At 34.4% G+C, this 18713-nt stretch overlaps 1 protein-coding gene across 8 annotated transcripts; it reads left to right on the top strand.

Moving 5' to 3' along the window:
* Positions 1 to 3243: 3243 nt before the first annotated feature.
* On the top strand, positions 3244 to 17963 carry LOC100815334 (protein TRANSPARENT TESTA 9). 8 transcript variants are annotated; one of them, XM_041007768.1, is made up of 20 exons: positions 3246 to 3610; positions 3811 to 3862; positions 3937 to 4013; positions 4102 to 4235; positions 4434 to 4530; positions 4776 to 4833; positions 5239 to 5347; positions 5444 to 5564; positions 5662 to 5854; positions 6596 to 6930; positions 7703 to 7791; positions 7882 to 7937; positions 8643 to 8711; positions 8849 to 8989; positions 13401 to 13509; positions 13861 to 13935; positions 14054 to 14103; positions 16603 to 16645; positions 16851 to 17017; positions 17627 to 17963. In XM_041007768.1, exons 1-20 carry the CDS (start codon positions 3558 to 3560, stop codon positions 17891 to 17893), a joined length of 2295 nt encoding a protein of 764 aa, XP_040863702.1. In that variant the 5' UTR covers positions 3246 to 3557; the 3' UTR covers positions 17894 to 17963. The 8 variants fall into 8 exon arrangements, with proteins under 8 accessions (XP_040863705.1, XP_040863707.1, XP_040863702.1 ...); XM_041007767.1 differs by having other exon boundaries at positions 3248 to 3610; positions 13404 to 13509; positions 16603 to 16759; XM_041007765.1 differs by having other exon boundaries at positions 3248 to 3610; positions 16603 to 16759.
* The last annotated feature ends 750 nt before the right edge of the window (positions 17964 to 18713 follow it).

Below are 18713 nucleotides of genomic sequence, written 5' to 3'. Positions count from 1 at the left end.
TTAAATCGTGTTCCAACCAAGGCTGTCCCAAAGACACCTTTTGAGTTGTTTAAAGGTTGGAAATCGAGTTTGAAACATATGCGCGTTTGGGGTTGTCCATCTGAGGTGAGAATATATAACCCACAAGAGAAGAAACTTGACCCGAGGACCATTAGTGGGTATTTCATTGGATATGCCGAAAGGTCTAAAGGTTATAGGTTTTATTGTCCACATCATATTACTAGGATTGTGGAATCAAGAAATGCCAAATTTATTGAAAATGATTTGATCAGTGGGAGTGATCAATTGAGGGACTTAGGTTCTGAAATTGATTATATAGAATCTCAACCTTCCACATCAAATCAAAGATTGGTTGTAATTCATACCCCTCAAGTCCAAAGGGATGATGAACAACACATGATTGGCATTCCACAAACTGTTGTTGATAATCCAGTAGATCAAGTTGATCATCAAATTCATGAAAATGATGAACAACCAGTTGAACAACATGATCCCCAAGAAAATGTTGATGCAACATTAAGGAGGTCTACTAGAGTAAGAAAATCAGCTATTCCTAGTGATTATATTGTATATTTGCAAGAATCCGACTATAATATTGGAGCTGAAAATGATCCTGAAACTTTTGATCAAGCCATGAGTTGTAAAGAGTCAAATTTATGGTATGATGCCATGAAGGATGAGATGAATTCTATGTAGAGTAACAAAGTTTGGAACCTTGTAGAGTTGCCTAATGGGGCAAAGGCCATTGGATGTAAATGGGTCTTTAAGACCAAAAGGGATTCATTAGGCAACATTGAGATATACAAGGCAAGACTTGTTGCTAAGGGATTTACTCAAAAGGAAGGAATAGATTACAAAGAGACTTTTTCTCCAGTATCTAAGAAAGATTCTCTTCGTATAATCTTGGCATTAGTTGCTCATTTTGACCTTGAGTTGCAACAAATGGATGTGAAAACAGCTTTTCTTAATGGTGATTTAGAGGAGGAGGTTTATATGAAACAACCTGAAGGTTTCTCCTCTGATAGTGGTGAGCATTTGGTTTGCAAGCTTAATAAATCTATATATGGTTTAAAACAAGCTTCTCGTCAGTGGTACCTTAAGTTTCATGGGATAATTTCTTCATTTGGTTTTGATGAAAACCCCATGGATCAATGCATATACCACAAGGTTAGTAGGAGTAAAATATGTTTTCTTGTTTTATATGTAGATGATATTTTACTTGCAGCCAATGATCGGGGTTTGCTACATGAGGTGAAACAATTTCTCTCTAAGAATTTTGACATGAAGGATATGGGTGATGCATCTTATGTCATCGGCATTAAGATTCATAGAGATAAATCTCGAGGTATTTTAGGTCTATCACAAGAAACCTATATTAACAAAATTCTAGAGAGATTTCGGATGAAAGATTGTTCACCAAGTGTTGCTCCCATTGTGAAGGGTGATAGGTTTAATTTGAACCAATGTCCAAAGAATGACTTTGAGAGGGAACAAATGAAAAACATTCCTTATGCTTCAGTTGTTGGAAGCCTCATGTATGCTCAAGTATGCACAAGGCCTGACATTGCTTTTGCAGTTGGAATGTTAGGAAGATATCAGAGTAATACAGGTATTGACCACTGGAGAGCTACTAAGAAAGTGTTGAGGTACCTTCAAGGGACCAAAGATTACATGCCTATGTATAGACAGACAAACAATCTAGATGTGATTGGTTATTCAGACTCAGACTTTGCTGGTTGTGTTGACTCTCGTAGATCAACATCTGGGTACATTTTCATGATGGCTGGTGGAGCTATTTCATGGAGGAGTGTTAAGCAGTCTTTGACTGCTACTTCTACCATGGAAGCTGAGTTTGTTTCTTGTTTTGAGGCTACATCACATGGTGTATGGCTTAAAAGTTTCATTTCTGGGCTGGAGATAATTGATACTATTTCAAGGCCTTTAAGAATTTTTTGCGATAACTCAGTTGCTGTCTTTAGGGCTAAGAATAACAAAAGTGGAAGTCGAAGTAAGCACATCGACATTAAGTACTTAACCATTAGAGAAAGAGTAAAAGACAAGAAAGTGGTCATTGAGCATATAAGCACTGAGTTGATGATCGCTGATCCTTTAACTAAGGGCATGCCACCGTTTAAATTTAAGGATCATGTAGAAAGAATGGGACTTGGTTCCACTTTATGATTATATACTTATATGTTAAAATTGAAACTTTTATATTATGATATTTTCTCATATTTGGGTGCACATTGATTTATTTGAGAAAAATTATGTTTTGGACCAAGAATAAACATTGGGTTTATTCATTAAGTTTTATTACCACTTTGAGTATATTGCTTGGGAAATTGAGTATATTGTAATACATGGATGATATTACTCGTTATAAGAGGAACTATCACTATGATTCATATATTCATTTCTTAAGAAGATTGAGCATTAAGTCAAAATGTTTGGACCAAGTGGGAGAATGTAATAATTTATGGTCATAACATTTTGAAATTTTGTAATGCTCATCAGTTTTGAAAGCCAAATTGAATGGTTGTTAATGGATGATAATGACCAATAATGAATTGTAACAGCCAATAATGAGTGGTAATGACCGGTAAATGCATTCTTGATGGTAGAATGCCTATATAAGCACATGAATTTGGTCCTTGAGCTCATCCCTTCGAATTCAGTCTTATAAATCATCTAGAGAGTGGAAGAGAGAGCTTGGAAGAACCAAAACAAGAAACTCTTCATGACAATGGTTGGAGGTATGATTTGATTTGTAATTTCCGCATTTTATTAATAACCTGTGTTTCTTTTGTAGTTTGTAATATCACAAGTTAAAAGATTTATTCTAACAGACCCATGACAACAAGAAATAATGGATTATTTGCAAAATTCATCCAACAAAGTTGAGTTCAAATTGAGACAAAAGGCTTTGAAATACACCATAATAGGAGATGAGTTGTATAAAAGAGGTTTTAACGGGTCCTGTTGGATTGTGTGAACCAAGTCGAGTCAATGCATTTGATGGGAGAAATAAATGAAGGATTGTTTGCTGCTTAAAATGTTAATAAAAGAAAGATTGTGCTTAAAAATCTGTTAGCTTCTGAATTTAATTTTACAACGTATAACCCATAAATAAGTAAGAAAGAAGATATAGTTCGGAATAAGTATTTTAGAAAATATATATTTTATACACAAAAAAATAAGTATTTTAGAAATATATATTTTTTTTCTTCGGAATCTCGAAAAAGTTAGGAAGCTATGAATCCTCCTTCCACACTCGGGGATGGCCAGTGACACTAATTTTACACACTTTTCTTGCAAAAGACGCAGCTCCAAATGGTTGGTTTAGTCATATTTGAATACTGACTTGTTGAACGGTTGTTGGATGGTTACTGCAACTCACTACCAACTAGCCAAACCAAAATCACCGTCAATTGCACCAATTGTTTTCATTCTACAATGCGTAACACTATCACCGCTTCTTCTAAACGCTCTTCAATCTTCGCATTCCACAGCGACACTTCATCACTCTCTTCATTCTTGTTCCTTCTCTCACCGTCGCCATGTTGCGCTCTCTCTGGCGATCCATCGATCGCTTCTCCGTTCAACACTTCCAGTAAGTGATTGATTAATCGATTTTTTTCCGTCATTGATTCATCCGAATTTGCCTCGTTAGGTTTCGGTATGAGATTTCACTGCTATTTTTTGTAATTTACTTAATTATTCGTAAATTTTGGTGACATATTGAATTTCCCTGATGCATGTTGAGGTTGTGAATTACTTTTAAATAATATTGTGAATGATTTTTCGTTACAGATACGTAATCAATGAACTGCGGAAGATCAAAGTTGTGGATGAACATAACAGGGTAATGTGCGTCAATTTTGCGTCTCCTTTTACCTCAGAAAACCACGATATACTTATGCATCTTATTTCCTGCAGGAACTTGTGATGAATTTGTTGCAATCTGTTGTGGAGATTGTTACTTATGGCGATAGACAAGATCCGCACATTTTTGAGTATGAATTATGGTGGAAATTTCGTTCTTCTGTTGTTCTTGTTTTGTGGATGAGGTTTTGATAATTGCGACTGATTGTAAATATTTAGGTGTTTCATGGAACGGCAAGTGCTGGCAGACTTTGTTCGCATACTTAAGATCAGTCAAGAGTCGAAAATTGACGGACCTCTGCTTCAATATTTGAGCATAATGATTCAAAACATGGATAGTGAACATGCAATTTGTAAGATGGTTGATTCATATTTGTTGATGTCTCTGGTTAAGCTCATTGACTTCTGAGTTTTACTTGTGTATGCATACTTAGTTGATATCTACATGTAGTATTCATTTTACAAAACATAGTGTCACTCTTAAGTCCTTGTCTCCCTGGGTAAGTGCTGGTACTTAATATAAATTGGTGTTCCTTATTTGCATGGTGCAGTTTATTGCTTCAGCAATGGTTATATGAACAACATTATTTTGCATCCCTACAAATTTGATGGGGGAGATCTAGCTCCATACTATGTTTCTTTCCTAAGGTTATAATCCTTTCCTCCTCTCCTTTGCATCTCTCTTTATCACTCAACATTTGTTGCAAGTTTTCCCTGCTTGTTTGAAGACATGCAGTTATATGTTCTACATTTTTTTCTCTCTTTTTTTTTTTTTTTTTTAATAGTGTTTGGAAGGGTGGAGATTTTTTAATTGTGTATGTTGTTTCACATATTTCTTTCATGTTACAGTAATTTATAGAATCAATTAATGTTTCGTTTGTTTCTTCATTCAGGGCAATTAGCAATAAAATAAACAAAGACACACTTTGCCTTCTTGTGAATGTTCAGGGGGTAAGTTAAAAACATATAAATTTAATGTTTAGCTGCTGTCTGTTAGATCAAGATCATTATCTTCCCACTTTGGATAAAACACAAGGCTTGAATTATTTTATGGTTGCAGTTATTAGGCTGCAGTTGTTTAACTTTTTTCAGTCAATCAATAATCTTGTTAGCAAAGATAATGTAATATTATTTTAGTTGAGAAAGATATTGGATGAAGTTACATACTTGCCTCCTACCGTGAATCAGTGATTTGGGAAAACTTTGACCACTTGTGAATGCAATGTTAAGGGGGAACAATCGTCATCAGTTGATTTCTACTGGATATACAAGGCTGTTTTTTATTTTTGTTTTTTTGTCCAGCAGAATTCACAACACGTGTTTTAAGATTCTCTTTGTTTCAACACTCAACTGCAGGATGCTGTAGTCTCCTTTCCCTTGTACACTGAAGCTCTAAGATTTGCTCAGCATGAGGAAAAGATGATTCAGACAGCTATACGTGCATTAGTTCTGAACATCTACAATGGTATACTGCTGCTCTTTGAATTGCTTACAAGTTAAAAGTGTGCTTTAGTGCAATAGATTACTGAAGTTTGCAACATTTTTTATCTTGATTCTACAGTTAGTGATGACATGGTCTATCAATTTATATCAACTCCTCCAGTTTCAGAATATTTCTCTGACCTGGTTCGTAGATTAAGCAATCTATGCTTTTGCTTAGATGATTTTGTCTATGATAAAGGGTAGGTTACTTGAATATTTTTTTTATCAAATAATTGTTGGTACTTTATAGGCACTCAAGTAGTTCTAAATTATGGAGCTAACTGCCCTACACTGAAGCAGGAAAATGGACGCTCAAAAACGAAGAGATGGGGTTATTCTTGAAGCTGACAAAATTGCAGATGAACTGCACTACTTTAAAGACATTCTTAGTGTTGGCGAACCTCGTTTGACTAGACTGGTTACGGAAAATCTTCTGAATGGGCTTGTGTTTCCTCTACTATTCTCATTTATGGCTTCAAAGAATAAAAATGTGCGAGATGAGAAAACTTCCCACAAACTAGCATACCTTCTGGTTTAGTTTCCCGCTGCCTTTGTATCATCCATATACTGACTTTAGTGTTCGAGTCTGTTAATTATGATAGGGTAGTGCCCTCCAATTTGTGAATATTTAGGGATTTGACTCCTCTAAAGTGAGGTGTATAAAGTGAGAAAGTAAGAGTGTATCCATCCTTGATTTGAAATGAGTTAAGCAGACAAGGTACTTTAATTAAAATCAAGGCGAACACACCCTTACTTTCTCACTTTATCCACCTTCTCTCTTTAGATGACCTAAATCCAATATTTAACCTATATTCTATAGTATGATGGAATGGGAATTTCCCCACATGGAATTCAGTCTTTGTTTTTCTAAGATCGATCAATTCTGTTTTTATTGTAATTGAAAAGAGAGGAGAAAATCATCAATTAAACTAACCACAAAGTCTCACTTCTTACGTTTAAGTAGTTCATTCAGTTTTTAGATTTAATTATTTCAAAAGAGAGAACTGTCACACCATCATAATTAAATAATTTTGTCTCTCTTGTACTTGTATTTTTCATGCTTCTTATAGTGTGCTAGTAAGAAAATTGAACAAAAATCTGATATGAAAGGAAAGAAATATGAAAATAATCTTTGTGGAAACTCCTGAAATTGAGTTGCTTGTCATACTTACGTATCATTCATTTTTTTTTTCACATGATGTACTCATTAAATCTATAATCTTTGCCCCAGGGATCTGATTTGTCTGCTATCACTTCGCTATATATCATATCCTGCCTTCTTCAGGTTGTTGGCGGAAGAAGCATGATTAACAATGTGGCTGGTGTTATCTTGTATCATATTTTGAACTTAAATGTGAGAATTCCAAGTGAAGGGAATGCTTCTGATGTCCATGATGATGTTAAAACTTTTTCAAAGTGCTTGAATGAAGTGGAAAGAGTTATATGTTATGATCCTGAGTCAAATGGATCTGAGAGTATCAATGTAACCTATTTAGGTGCTCATTGGGAAGGTTTCATGTCTAGTTTCAATATTAATAGCTCAAACAGTGAAATTTGTTCCAAAAGGTTGGTGAAATTTGTAGATTTTGTTATTGTTTTTGTGTAAATTTCATCATAGACTTTATCGTGTTGAGACACTTTTGTTCTATCTTCTCTTGTCCACCTTTTTTTCTTTTCTGTGTATGTGCCAGTAGGAGGACCCGTGTGTGGGTGGGGGGGGCGGAGATCTATAAGAGAGTAAAATACTACTCTCTTATATGATCAAAGGAGAAATCTTATCAGTTAGAAGGATTGTTTAACAGGAGGGATAATGATTTTTTTTTTTTGGTGAATTTCAAAAACCTAAAGGACTAGAAATCTCTAGGGAAAGAGATATGGGTAATACAGGAAGGATAATGATTGTTGATAAATGTCTTTGCCAGATTCGAAATAATGCCATACAAAATGTGTTGCTGGTTGGTGTCATAGTTTGTCCTTGTTGGATTTTGGTATCCATTGATTGATTGAAGCTTTGCATAATCTGACAATCAACTTCATGTTAATATATTACTTAAGCTTCATGATTGTTAGAGTTTTGAAGCAATAGAGTTTCATGAGAAAGATAGATCCCAAAATAGTTGACGATTGTATTTTTTCCAATTCAAATTTGATTTTTTTTAGTGGTGAATTAATGCTTTTATATTTTCATGAAGAACTTTTTCTTCAACAAGGGTTTGCAATGCAGATCCTGACATCAGGAGGTAGCATTTACTGAGGCAGATCATTAATCTATTAATGAGTGCAAGTTCATGATGCTGTGTATCTAAATATACATTTAATGAAATTGCTTTTGTTGCAGGAGTGGAATCTTTGCTTTTGTTTTCTGTGAGGATCAAAGCCTATTGTTAGCTTCAATATTTCTCTTGCTTATTCTGACTGAAAGTAAAGGTAGTGTTATTTTGTTCATTTATGTTGCCTTACAGTTGTCCTTTAGTAAATGACTGAGTTATTTGTTTCTATTTCATGCAAGTTTTGCAGATCTTGATTGTCTCCTATCTTCAATGAGTGGGCTAAGCGAGAAGGAGGATGAGATGGTAAGTTTTGAAGGATACATTCATTTGAATTGAAGAGGATCATCAATTTTCAGAATGTGGCACATCTATTACTGTAAACTGTTAAAAATCATTTATTCTTAAAACAAAGTATATTTTGCTAAAAAAATTCCGGAGCTTTTTAACTGTGCCAAAATACAACAAGCCTTTTTCTTGCTACTAGGTGGGTTTGCTACATTGACAAAATGACTCCATAATTTTCTATAATCTATAGTGGATCATGTCTATTGACAAACCATTGACCTTCAAATCCTTAATGGTTTTGCCCATAGTTTTGGCCTTCCTCTACCTAGCAATATGGCTACCCTCCATTTATCTATATTCTCCTTCTTAGGGTGCCTGCAAGTCTTCTCCACCCTTTAACTGTGCCAAAATACCCATATATAATCACCATCTTGCCTTCATAAATCACAATTGATGCCTGCTGTTACTACTTGCACATTGATAAGCTTGAGGTTGAGAAGCTTTTGTTCTATTTATTTTTCTTTTAAAACCAGTTTTCGACTACATGCATTTATTATTGAGAAAATTACAAAAAAAGGAATTCTCTATAAAAATATTTATAATTTAGGAACATGTAACTATTGAAGTGGCTAAAAGTACCTGTTTAATAGCTGAAATTTGTTGGTTTCGGATGCATTATATGTTTTATGTTTTTTCATTTCATTCTGTCTCTATCTGTTTCAGTTGCAGACTGATGATACATCAATATCTAAGTCTGTGGATGAAAGTATCTTCATTAGATTTATGCCTGAGGTATATCCTAACTTTATTTTTGATGTGTTCAATCAAATTATGCTTCATTATTATTTTTGTTGTGTAGTTTTAGTAGAAATGGGGTTCCCCAGAGCATGCAAAATAACAAAATTGCTATCTCCTTTTAAATTTGACAGATTTTAAATGCCCTGCTGAATGTTTTAGCCTTCCAGCAACCCCTTTCTATAATGATGCTATGGAATGCGGGGTGGTGCTTGCAAAAGCTACTCAACTTCCATAGAGAGGGACTTAATGGTGATAATCTTCTCTTATTCACTGTAAGTATTCAACAGCTTCAGCTAATTTCTTAACACACTATTACAAGTGGATATCTGCTTGTGTGGAGACATACTTGTATTTTCCTATCACATGTAAGGCTAGGTGGATTACATATAAGATGTATCAATTTTGAAAACTTGCTTAGCTTTTGATTATTTTTCTTTCTGGATTTTCAGTTCAGTATTTTTCTACCATCTTATTGTCAAGTCTCAGATTATCTAAGCTAGGTACTAATTTAGGCAGAATATCATAGTTGTTATGCAAAAGTGTATCATCAAGCTTGTGATTAGTTATAAAATCATGTAAGCTGCAAGAACAAAAATTCTTTCTCCTAATGCCTACAAGTTTCTCTTTTGATTAAAGACGATGTCATGATAGATTATGCATGTTATTATGATCATGTGTGTAAATCTTCTGTGGGTTAGAACAATGAGCATATCATTTCTCTAAAGCATATTAAACCAATAGGTTTGAGAATATGCATGATAAATGACAAATGCCAAAGAAAATAAATAGCAGTTTACTTTGGATTACGGAGAGATATCTTGTATTCAGTGCTTTGGAGCTCTTCCTAATTGATATTGGTTGGCTAAAAGGTTTTAAATTACCTAATAATTCTACAAAGTATCTTAACTAAGCATAAATTAAGCTAGAATTGTCTTGAAATTTTGGAAAAGTTATTGTCATGCATCAACTATTCCTAAAGCTCAAGTAGTTAAATGAAAACTCATGAAAGATTTTATTTTACATTTCTAGCACCCCCTCTCATGCAAAAGTCCTTTAGGTTTGAAATGTGGGAATGCACAAACAAATCTATCTTGTGCCGTTTCAAATTTTTATTAGAAGAATGGGGTGTCTATTATCAAAGAATCAAACTTTAGACCAGTAGTCATAGAAGTGTACCCAAATGATTTGGCAACCAGCTGAGACCATGACTTGATAGTTTTCTTATGTTCTTGATCTTGCAACCATATCTTTCTTCTTACTTTTTCAAGATATGAGGTTATCCTTGATGAATACAGTGTTGTCTAATGGAAGCCGTGGTGCTGCCATGGATTTTGTGGCATTTTATGGTGCTGTCTGCCATTTTCTGTTTTGCAGCTGCTATTTCCATGGTTTGTTATGGTGACGATGACGGACACATTTTTTTTGTCACTCACATTGATCTTCTCCCCCCCCCCCCCCACCCCACCACCCACACACACACACATCAAAGACTTGAACTCTGGCAACTACAACCATATAAGATATCTTCTTCCCCCTTTTCTTTTCATCTCCGTTCATCTGCACTTCCTTCTTCATAACCTCTGCTCTCTTTTTTTTTTTTTTTCTGTTCGTCTCCTTTTCTTTTATTTTCTTCTGTTGTTTTTATGTTCTCTATTTTTTTTCTGTACTTTGTTTTTTCCCTGCTCTTCTCCATTTTTATTCTGTTTTCTATTTTCTATTTTCTATTTTCTTATTGATCTTTTTTTTTCTCTTGATCATCTCCTTCTCACCATGAGGAAAATGACAAGTCAAAACCAAAGCCAAAGCATCTTTAAACGGGTTTGGATCCTGTCCATTTCTTTTTCTCTCTATTTCTTCCATTACTAAGCTTTTGAGAAAATAAATGTTACTCTTTTATAAAGTGTGTATCATCTCCATTTTGTTTATCTTCCCAAAAGCTTATAAAAATGGAAGAAATGGGAAAAGGGAAATGGAGAGGATTCATTTCCTCTTGAAACACCACCACAACAAAGAATGTTGACATTTTTAGTTTTGTGGCTTTTATCTTTCTTGTTAGTGTTGTTATGAAACTTTATGCTTATGCTATGAGACAGATGAAATCTATTCCATAGAGTATATTTCTAATTTTTTTATCTTTATATCTTGTTAATTTTTATTATTTATTTTGTTTAACATATTTATTTATTTTTTATATTTTTTAATTCACCTGCCATACTTCTTCTGTTTGCCCACAATGCCATCTGCCATTCTGTATGGTGAATTTTTGTCTTTCCTATACAGTTTGCCATCTGCAATATAGATAATATTATGAACTCATAGTATTTAGAAGTAGATCTTTTATCAATAGAGGAAAACCTGTCTAATTATCATTTGAATATTCAGTCATTCACAAGTTAAATTGAGGAACTGACACTGATTGCAAATTAGATATCCGGATGAGTAATTGTGAGATAGTTCAATCTTCTATATCTTCTTGCCTTCAAAAGTGGCTCCCCCTATGTTGGTAGGAATTTAGTATTTGAATCCATAGGAATTTTATTTGGCTTTGCATCAATAGATTGGTTTCGTCAAGAATATCCATGGCATACATCCTCTTTGAAATGATGATGCCATCCTTATCTACTAGTTATCCACCCTTTTTTTCATAGACAAAAACTAAAAAGATAAAAAAATATTAGTTAATATGGTTAAGACAAACATACCATTCCCATTTCAAAAATTGCATTTAAATTGCTTCAAATAGAAAAGGCATGAAGTTATAAGTACCAATTCTGCAACCTCTCCCTTCATTATGGGATAATAAGGACCAATTCCACCAACATTTCCTAGAGTCTAAAACTCCAACTACACCAAAAGAACCAAACAATTGGCAAACCCACCACAACAATAAAAGACCAGTTAAGAGGCTTCCAACAACAAATTGCACTCAAAAACAAAAGAAACCCAAACATCTCTCAACAGTCTCATTTACAGCCTTCCACTCCAAAATCATCCCACATATCTGACCAAATAAAAGATAAAAAAATGCAACAAAATATCAACCTTTAAAAGTGGGAATAAGGAACAATCAGGCAACCTACCACAACAACCTTCTCCAATGATTCCTTACACAACTTAGAAGTAACTCTTCTCCTGAGTCCTTCTCTCCTCTTCCTGATTTTCCTCTTGGAAGAGTTCAACTTCCCTCACATGCACCCTTGTACAGTTGAAACACACGCTCAAAATCATCAACACCTTTTATCTCGGATTCTTGCATAAAAAATAGATCCAATATGCAGGATTAGTAGGCCATGTTGTAAGTGTTGCTTAGAATATCAAATCCAACATCCAACATCCAAAAGTATACATAAGAATAAAAAAGAAAGAGAACCTGCAACTATCGATGCAAAAACAACCATGGTATACATTACGGGGGTTGTTATAGAAAGCAGAAGGTAGAATGATCAAAATAGATGTTAAAATGAAGAAATTGCATGAAGTTCAGCTGAATTGCCATTTAAATGTAGGAAATCTATAGGGTAGTAAATTTAACTTGCATATTAGTTTTGCCAATTAATAAAGAAAGCAAGAACACCTGAACAGATGGCTAACATATTGACTGAGAGAAAAATGCAGAGATAGCTACTCTTCTCCAGCATTTGCTCACATGTGTTAATTCCAAAAAAAAAACCCTTCAAAATATGATCACGATGATTATCAAAAATGGTAGGCAACAAAAGGAGATAGATTTAGATGCTGAGATACATTGCGCTTCTCACAATGCATATTCATAGCTGATCCAGGGTGGTAAAAATAAAATTTAGGATACCTTATGCAATTCAAATTTTGAATTCACAATCAAACAAATTATAGAAATGATGAAATTGGACGTACACTACAAAAATTTTTACCATTGCAAATGCTTCTATTCATCAGCATGGGGTCATAATACGGAACAAATGGAGATATGTCAACACAAGCTTCCAAATATATTTACACGTGATTGGTAAAAAAGGTTGAATAAAATCATGCAATTTTGTCTACTTCTAACATATATTATATATAATATGTAGTATAAAATTTTAAGTAAAATGATGCACATGTGTTGGTAGCTAGGTACAAACATGATAATTTGTCCTTTTCTATTTATCCTACCCTAAAGTTCAATAATGTGTGGCTGCTGGACGCTTGAAGAAGGACTATTTTTCACACTGATACAAAAGGCACGTGGTCTAAGTCACATACTGCTTGAAAATTTCCATAGCTATGTAGTTCAATTCGGCATTTTGGTCAAATTGGGAAATCCTGTTATTTGAACAGGTGCCAATTGCTCAATAGCTAACTTTCTGTAATTGTTAAAGTATAGATAGATTTCCCAAACGCTTAAGATGTTAGGTGATGACACTTGAATGGTTTTATATTACATCTCAAATGGTTATAAAAAAATGTAGTTTAAATGCCTTTTAGTGACTAATACAATAAATAAACATAAATGTATTGATGAGCTATGCTTGACATGGTAACGGATTATTTTGGGTAGATATGTGGTTGATTTATTACATCTTTAGTTTTGGATAAGATATGCATGTTATTGGAAGTAAATATTGATTTATCCATGTTATTATAAGCTCATTAGCACCAATTACAAAATTGCATTTGTGCATTCAAAATTTCTAAAGTTTTATAGTTTCTAGTTTCCATCAGCAGACTTCATATGATCAGTCCCGTGTAAACTTTCTGAATGAACTTGGTGGAGTTTGGTTTGATCATATTCCAGATACTCTAATAACAGAATCGGCAAGCTGTGTTAGAGGTATTTACTTTGTTCACTTTGAGATTGAACCTGCTAGATCTTTTTGAGTAACTAGGTATTTGAACAGTTAAAATAAGTCTAGAATATTCTTAATATGTATCAACAGGGTGCATACATATTTTTGTAATTAAAAAATGGAAAAAAGGAAGGTTATTCTTGTTTAATCATAGAAATTTTGGTTTTTGATAGAGTCCAATGGCTTTGTTTGATAGAGCCCATCTGTTGGGAACATGATTGGATTTGGTTATTGTTACACTAATATAAAATTACCTTCTTGTACTACTAATATGAAATTCCCTTAGCGTTTTCTATTTTTTCCCCTCTAATGCACATCCCTCTTATTGCATGCAGTTCTTGAACAATCTTCCCAATATAAAGATCCATTATTTATGTTGGAGCTTGTTCTTCACCACCAACCCACCAATGGTATTGTCATCTTTGCACAAACAAATGGCCTCTTCTTCAATGGATTGATATTTTACTTTTAATATTCAAAGATACCAAGTACTATTTATTATTTCATTAAAAAAAATGACTGTGACAGGTCAAACATCTTCATATTTTGCTTGGCAAAGGATGGTTGATGCAGTAAAGGTGTTCTCATTTTTCTTTCCAATTGTCATTCAGATTAGTTGCAGTATTTTGTTAATGATCCCTTTTTAGTTTCTACAATAAACTGAGATGGCTGTTCATTTTAAATACAAGGATAAGAAGTTTAAGTTTTTAATGGGTACTTGACATATTTACAAGTACATCCAAGAGCTTGTGCTCTGTTAGATTTATATATTATTCTCTTATATATGAATAGATAGATTTAGTCCTTATTACTCATTATGAGATTGGTCCTATGTAATCCATACTGATCCTATTTATTATTGACATAGGAATAACGAAAATTGTGCTCCACTGGGGACCTATTGTCCTTGGTGGACCTTTCTACTTTGCCCGTCTTCCAGCAACCTTTTTCTCCTTTCCCAGCAACTTTTCCAGTCACCACTAGCCGTCGTCACTTTTCCGGTGACCCACTGTTCCGAGGGCCCTTTCTTCTTCTCCGATGATCTTTTTTGAATGACGACTTTTCCAGTCACTGCCGTTGTCCGTTGCCATCCGGCACCATTTTGACTGGTGACCCCATGGTTTGGGTCACCCATTGCCAATCTATTCAACGCCATCCACCGCACCTCCATAAGAAAATCAATGCACCCCCACATGCCAATTCTTTGCGCAACACGTCCAGCCAAGCAGGTTCTGTTTTTGGCGCGTGACGGCACGTTGGAAATCTGTTTAGGCTGTGCTTCTGGCGACAAGGTTGCCCCCCTGGACGACCCTAACCTAGTAGTTTCATGCCAATCAGAGCATTTTTCTCATGGATAACTTCTTTTCCTTTTTTTTTTGTAGCCCTTCTTTGCGATGAACAGTACCCCACACGGCTACTTTGCCCTTGTTTGGCAAACTTCCAGATGCCTTTTTGTCGGAGCTTACCTTTGACCATTGTCACCCATCGTCGATGTCCGTCATGTCGTCCACGTGCGCAACCAACTCAAAACACCGCCACACGCAACCCTATGCAAGGCCTTGGCACGTGAAGTTCACGCACACGACGTGAGATGCATTTCCGGCCAACGTCACACTGGTCTTCTCTCCCTCTACCTCGAGGCATCCTTGGTGGACCTTTCTGCTTTTTCACAGGTGAGTAGTGCCCATCGTCATTGTCGAAGACCACCACGCTGTTCATATGCACAACCAACTCAAAACACCGCCGTATGTGATCCCTCTCAGGGCCCGAACTCGTGAAGTTAATGCACACGTCGCGTGACGCATCTCCGGTGAGCGTCACATTAGTCTCCATCGTCATTGTGGGTCTTCATTGGCTGCCGCCAAGCCATGTTTATCCGGCACAACCACTCGACTAGAACCGGCTTTAGTTTCTATCGGGGTGACCACATTTATAACAAGCTCGGTTCATTTAACATATACGCTCAAGCTTGAGGAGAGTGTTAGATTTATATATTATTCTCTTATTTATGAATATATAGCAATTAGTGATTTAGTCCTTATTACTCATTATGAAATTGATCCTATGTAATCAATATTGATCCTATTTGCTCATTATAAATAAAGGCTTAGTGTGATCACCACAACACACAACACTATAGTAAAACACTGTTATATGCTCAATGCCATAATTTTTGTCAATGATATATAGTAATAGTTGATTAGTTAAGACAAAAGAGTAAAATCTAAACTCGAGTTGTGGAGAAGCTTGAAATTTGTCATGTCTAAGGATATGAAATGCAAGTTCAACAAGACATGAGTTGGGTACGATTTAGAGGTGAAAAATTGGGGATTACGTCATTGCACAAGTAACATTGTTTATGCATCTTTGGATCTATATTACAACATCACAGGGATGTCATACATAGGATTTGAGTGATAATCTATAACTGGATGAAGTGAATAAATGCTTCACATGCAATTTTACATAATATAGGAAGGTAGGTGTAACTTTCCAAATTGAAAGGCTGTTAGACATAATCAATGCTGACCTGGGGGAAGTTAGTTTAATTATCCAATAAACACATTGAAATTTTGTTTTGTAGATCTGAAGGATAAGTTTGATCAATATTGCTAACCAAACTAAGCGAGATAAGGCTCAGTTATTGTTATCAAAGATTAATGCTTGCGCTTCTGACCATCAAATGGAGTGCAATATGACAATATTGTAAAATTGGGGCATCTTTTGGTAAATTCTAAGAATTGTATAATGACATATTCATCACACCCTTGTGGCTTTAAAGTTGACTTGATAAACTTCATATCACCTTATTTTCTTGTGTTCTGCTTTAATTTCTGCTGAACTTTAATATTATTTCTGGTATTTGGCTCCTGCATTCTACTGCTTTTCTTGTTTTATTAAAAATTATCTTTACTGCAGAAGTTTCTTGCTGGTTTGGTGGGTGTTTTATCAATTTATGAGTTCTTGTTTAATCAAAACATTGTATTGTTCCATGATTTTAGTTGCTGCTGTTAATTATTTATCTTTCATTCTTTAATACTCCTCAAGCATACTTTTAATACCAGTTGTTTATTCAGGCTTTTATTCTCCACTTCCAGTTGAAGACATTTATTTTGAAAGGTGTGTTGGTTGACAAGCCATTATTGAACATGATTTCCAGTTCTACCAATGATTCTAGAGTAATCCGTGCATCAGATGTTTCATCTGCTAGCTTTGGGTCAAATGTTTCATTGGGTAGGCATCAGTATATTTATACTTGGTTGTGCCTCTGGCATCCTTTTTTTTTTTTTTTTTTGTAAATTCTAATCCTGTGTAACTGTTTCAGAGTCTGGAATACCATGTGGAATTGCGTTTTCAAATTCTGAAATTAGGGATATATATGTAATACCAGTGGCAAGTGGAATAATTGGAAAATTGCTTCTGGCGGAGAAGCACCCATTCCGCAGTCGACATGGAGTTGTGATTGCCATTGCTCCATTGGCAGGGTTATTTGTACGTCAATATTGCTGTGACTTTTTGTTGCTCAAGAGTGTAGCTTTTATAGTTTTTTATGATGTTAGTCTGATCATTTATGAAAAATAATTATGTGAAGATACTTGCTGTTGTCTCATTCTTTGTAAGTTGGTTTTCAAAACTGCCTTATTCTAAAATTTATCAGATAGTCTCATTAACAGAATGCTCTATACTTTTCTGCTATGCAATGTGAAGATGTGATTGTTGCATATATAATATATCTTAAGCAGAGATATATAGGAATAGAGTGCAGTCATGCATTAGGATTTCTGTTGACATTTTTGCGTTTTTTCTCCTCTCCTTTTGTTTGTTGTTTGAGTGTGCACACATGGGCTTTGGATAGGTTCATTGATCCATAAGCTGTACTAAAATCTAAACCAAAAGGGGGAAAACTATAAAGTATAAAAACTTAAATTTTGCCACATGTCAGATTTTTCTTTTTTAAAATTTAAAGACCAAGCAACAGAAAAAAAAATAATTAAATTTTAGCTGTTGATCTTTAGATGGGGGAGGGGGCGGTATATTTTGATCAATTCATCATGTTTTTATTTCTTCAATTCGTTAACCCCTTTTACCTGCTTGATACAGCCTAAAATAGATGAGGACCACCCTTCATGGTTGCATCTTCAAATTAGAGAGTTTGACCCACAGTTTTATTCAACCAAAGCCAGAGGAAACCACCTGAGCATGCCTGATCATTTGGCAGATGGGAGATGGACCCTTGGTTTCCCGAATGCAAGAGCTTGTGAGGAAGCTCATTTAGTGATTCTGAATGAAATTACCAAACAGAGATCAGCCGTGGAGTATATGCTTGCTCCATTACTTCAGGATGATCTTGAATTAGCTAAAAGCTGAGGTAGTTAAAGTTGTTAGAAACTTAGAATAAGTTTTCATGGTTAGTTTATATTCTTCCCTGTTTGAATTATTGTCTCTCCCTTTTCTTTATTTTACTTGTATTTTTTTCCTTTCTTTTCTTTATATTTCGGTTCTATATATGGATATGGAATAAGGTTATAGTTTTGCATATTATTAGGGTACATTATTTTATGCTATTACTGCCAACAAGCATACTTGTGAAGCATTCTGTTTGTAATAATACTAGTAAAGTATATAGGGTGCGTTTGATAAAGGTACAGTATAAAAATTTAATAGAGAAAACTTAAGTGTATACAAATTGTGATTTAATTTATTTTAGTTAATGTTACATTAATTTTATAATTGTTAATCTTCTATATTTAAAACTATGCTACAATAATTAGCAAAACTTTAGTATTTATTATGTTTATGTTTTAAAAGATGAATTTATTCTCTCTCGCGATTTAAAATCTTTATTTTATGTTAATTTACATTAATTTTATATTTATGTTGTGTTATACAACTTTTAAAATTTACCACATTTACGTATCAATATTGAATCATATTCTTATCTTTTATTTGAAGAATATCCGTGTCCCACATTGGGAAAAAAATAGAGAAAACTAAAATATATATAATTCAGTTGGGAATGCTTAAGCTTAATTAGTCTAGACAAAAAAAAAATAAAAATAGAACTAACAAAAAATAAATCTCTAACCTGAGGTGGCTGAGATTCTTATGACAAGCACAACATGAAGAATAAGCCAACAACAAAAAAAAGAAGAAAACCAAAATAATTGGGTCTCTAAAATTTCATAAA

The sequence above is a fragment of the Glycine max genome, chromosome 2 (assembly GCF_000004515.6).
Source record: "Glycine max cultivar Williams 82 chromosome 2, Glycine_max_v4.0, whole genome shotgun sequence".
NCBI lineage: Eukaryota > Viridiplantae > Streptophyta > Magnoliopsida > Fabales > Fabaceae > Glycine > Glycine max.
Note: the sequence above shows the minus strand (reverse complement) of the source record. Positions and strands in the feature narration are given on the sequence as shown.

Coding starts and splice junctions, on each gene's coding strand:
- LOC100815334 (XM_041007765.1), top strand. CDS start 3,558: ATGTTGCGCTCTCTCTGGCGATCCATCGATCGCTTCTCCGTTCAACAC. Junction 3,611..3,810: donor TTCTCCGTTCAACACTTCCA/GTAAGTGATTGA, acceptor TTTTCGTTACAG/ATACGTAATCAATGAACTGC. Junction 4,834..5,238: donor TTCTTGTGAATGTTCAGGGG/GTAAGTTAAAAA, acceptor ACTCAACTGCAG/GATGCTGTAGTCTCCTTTCC.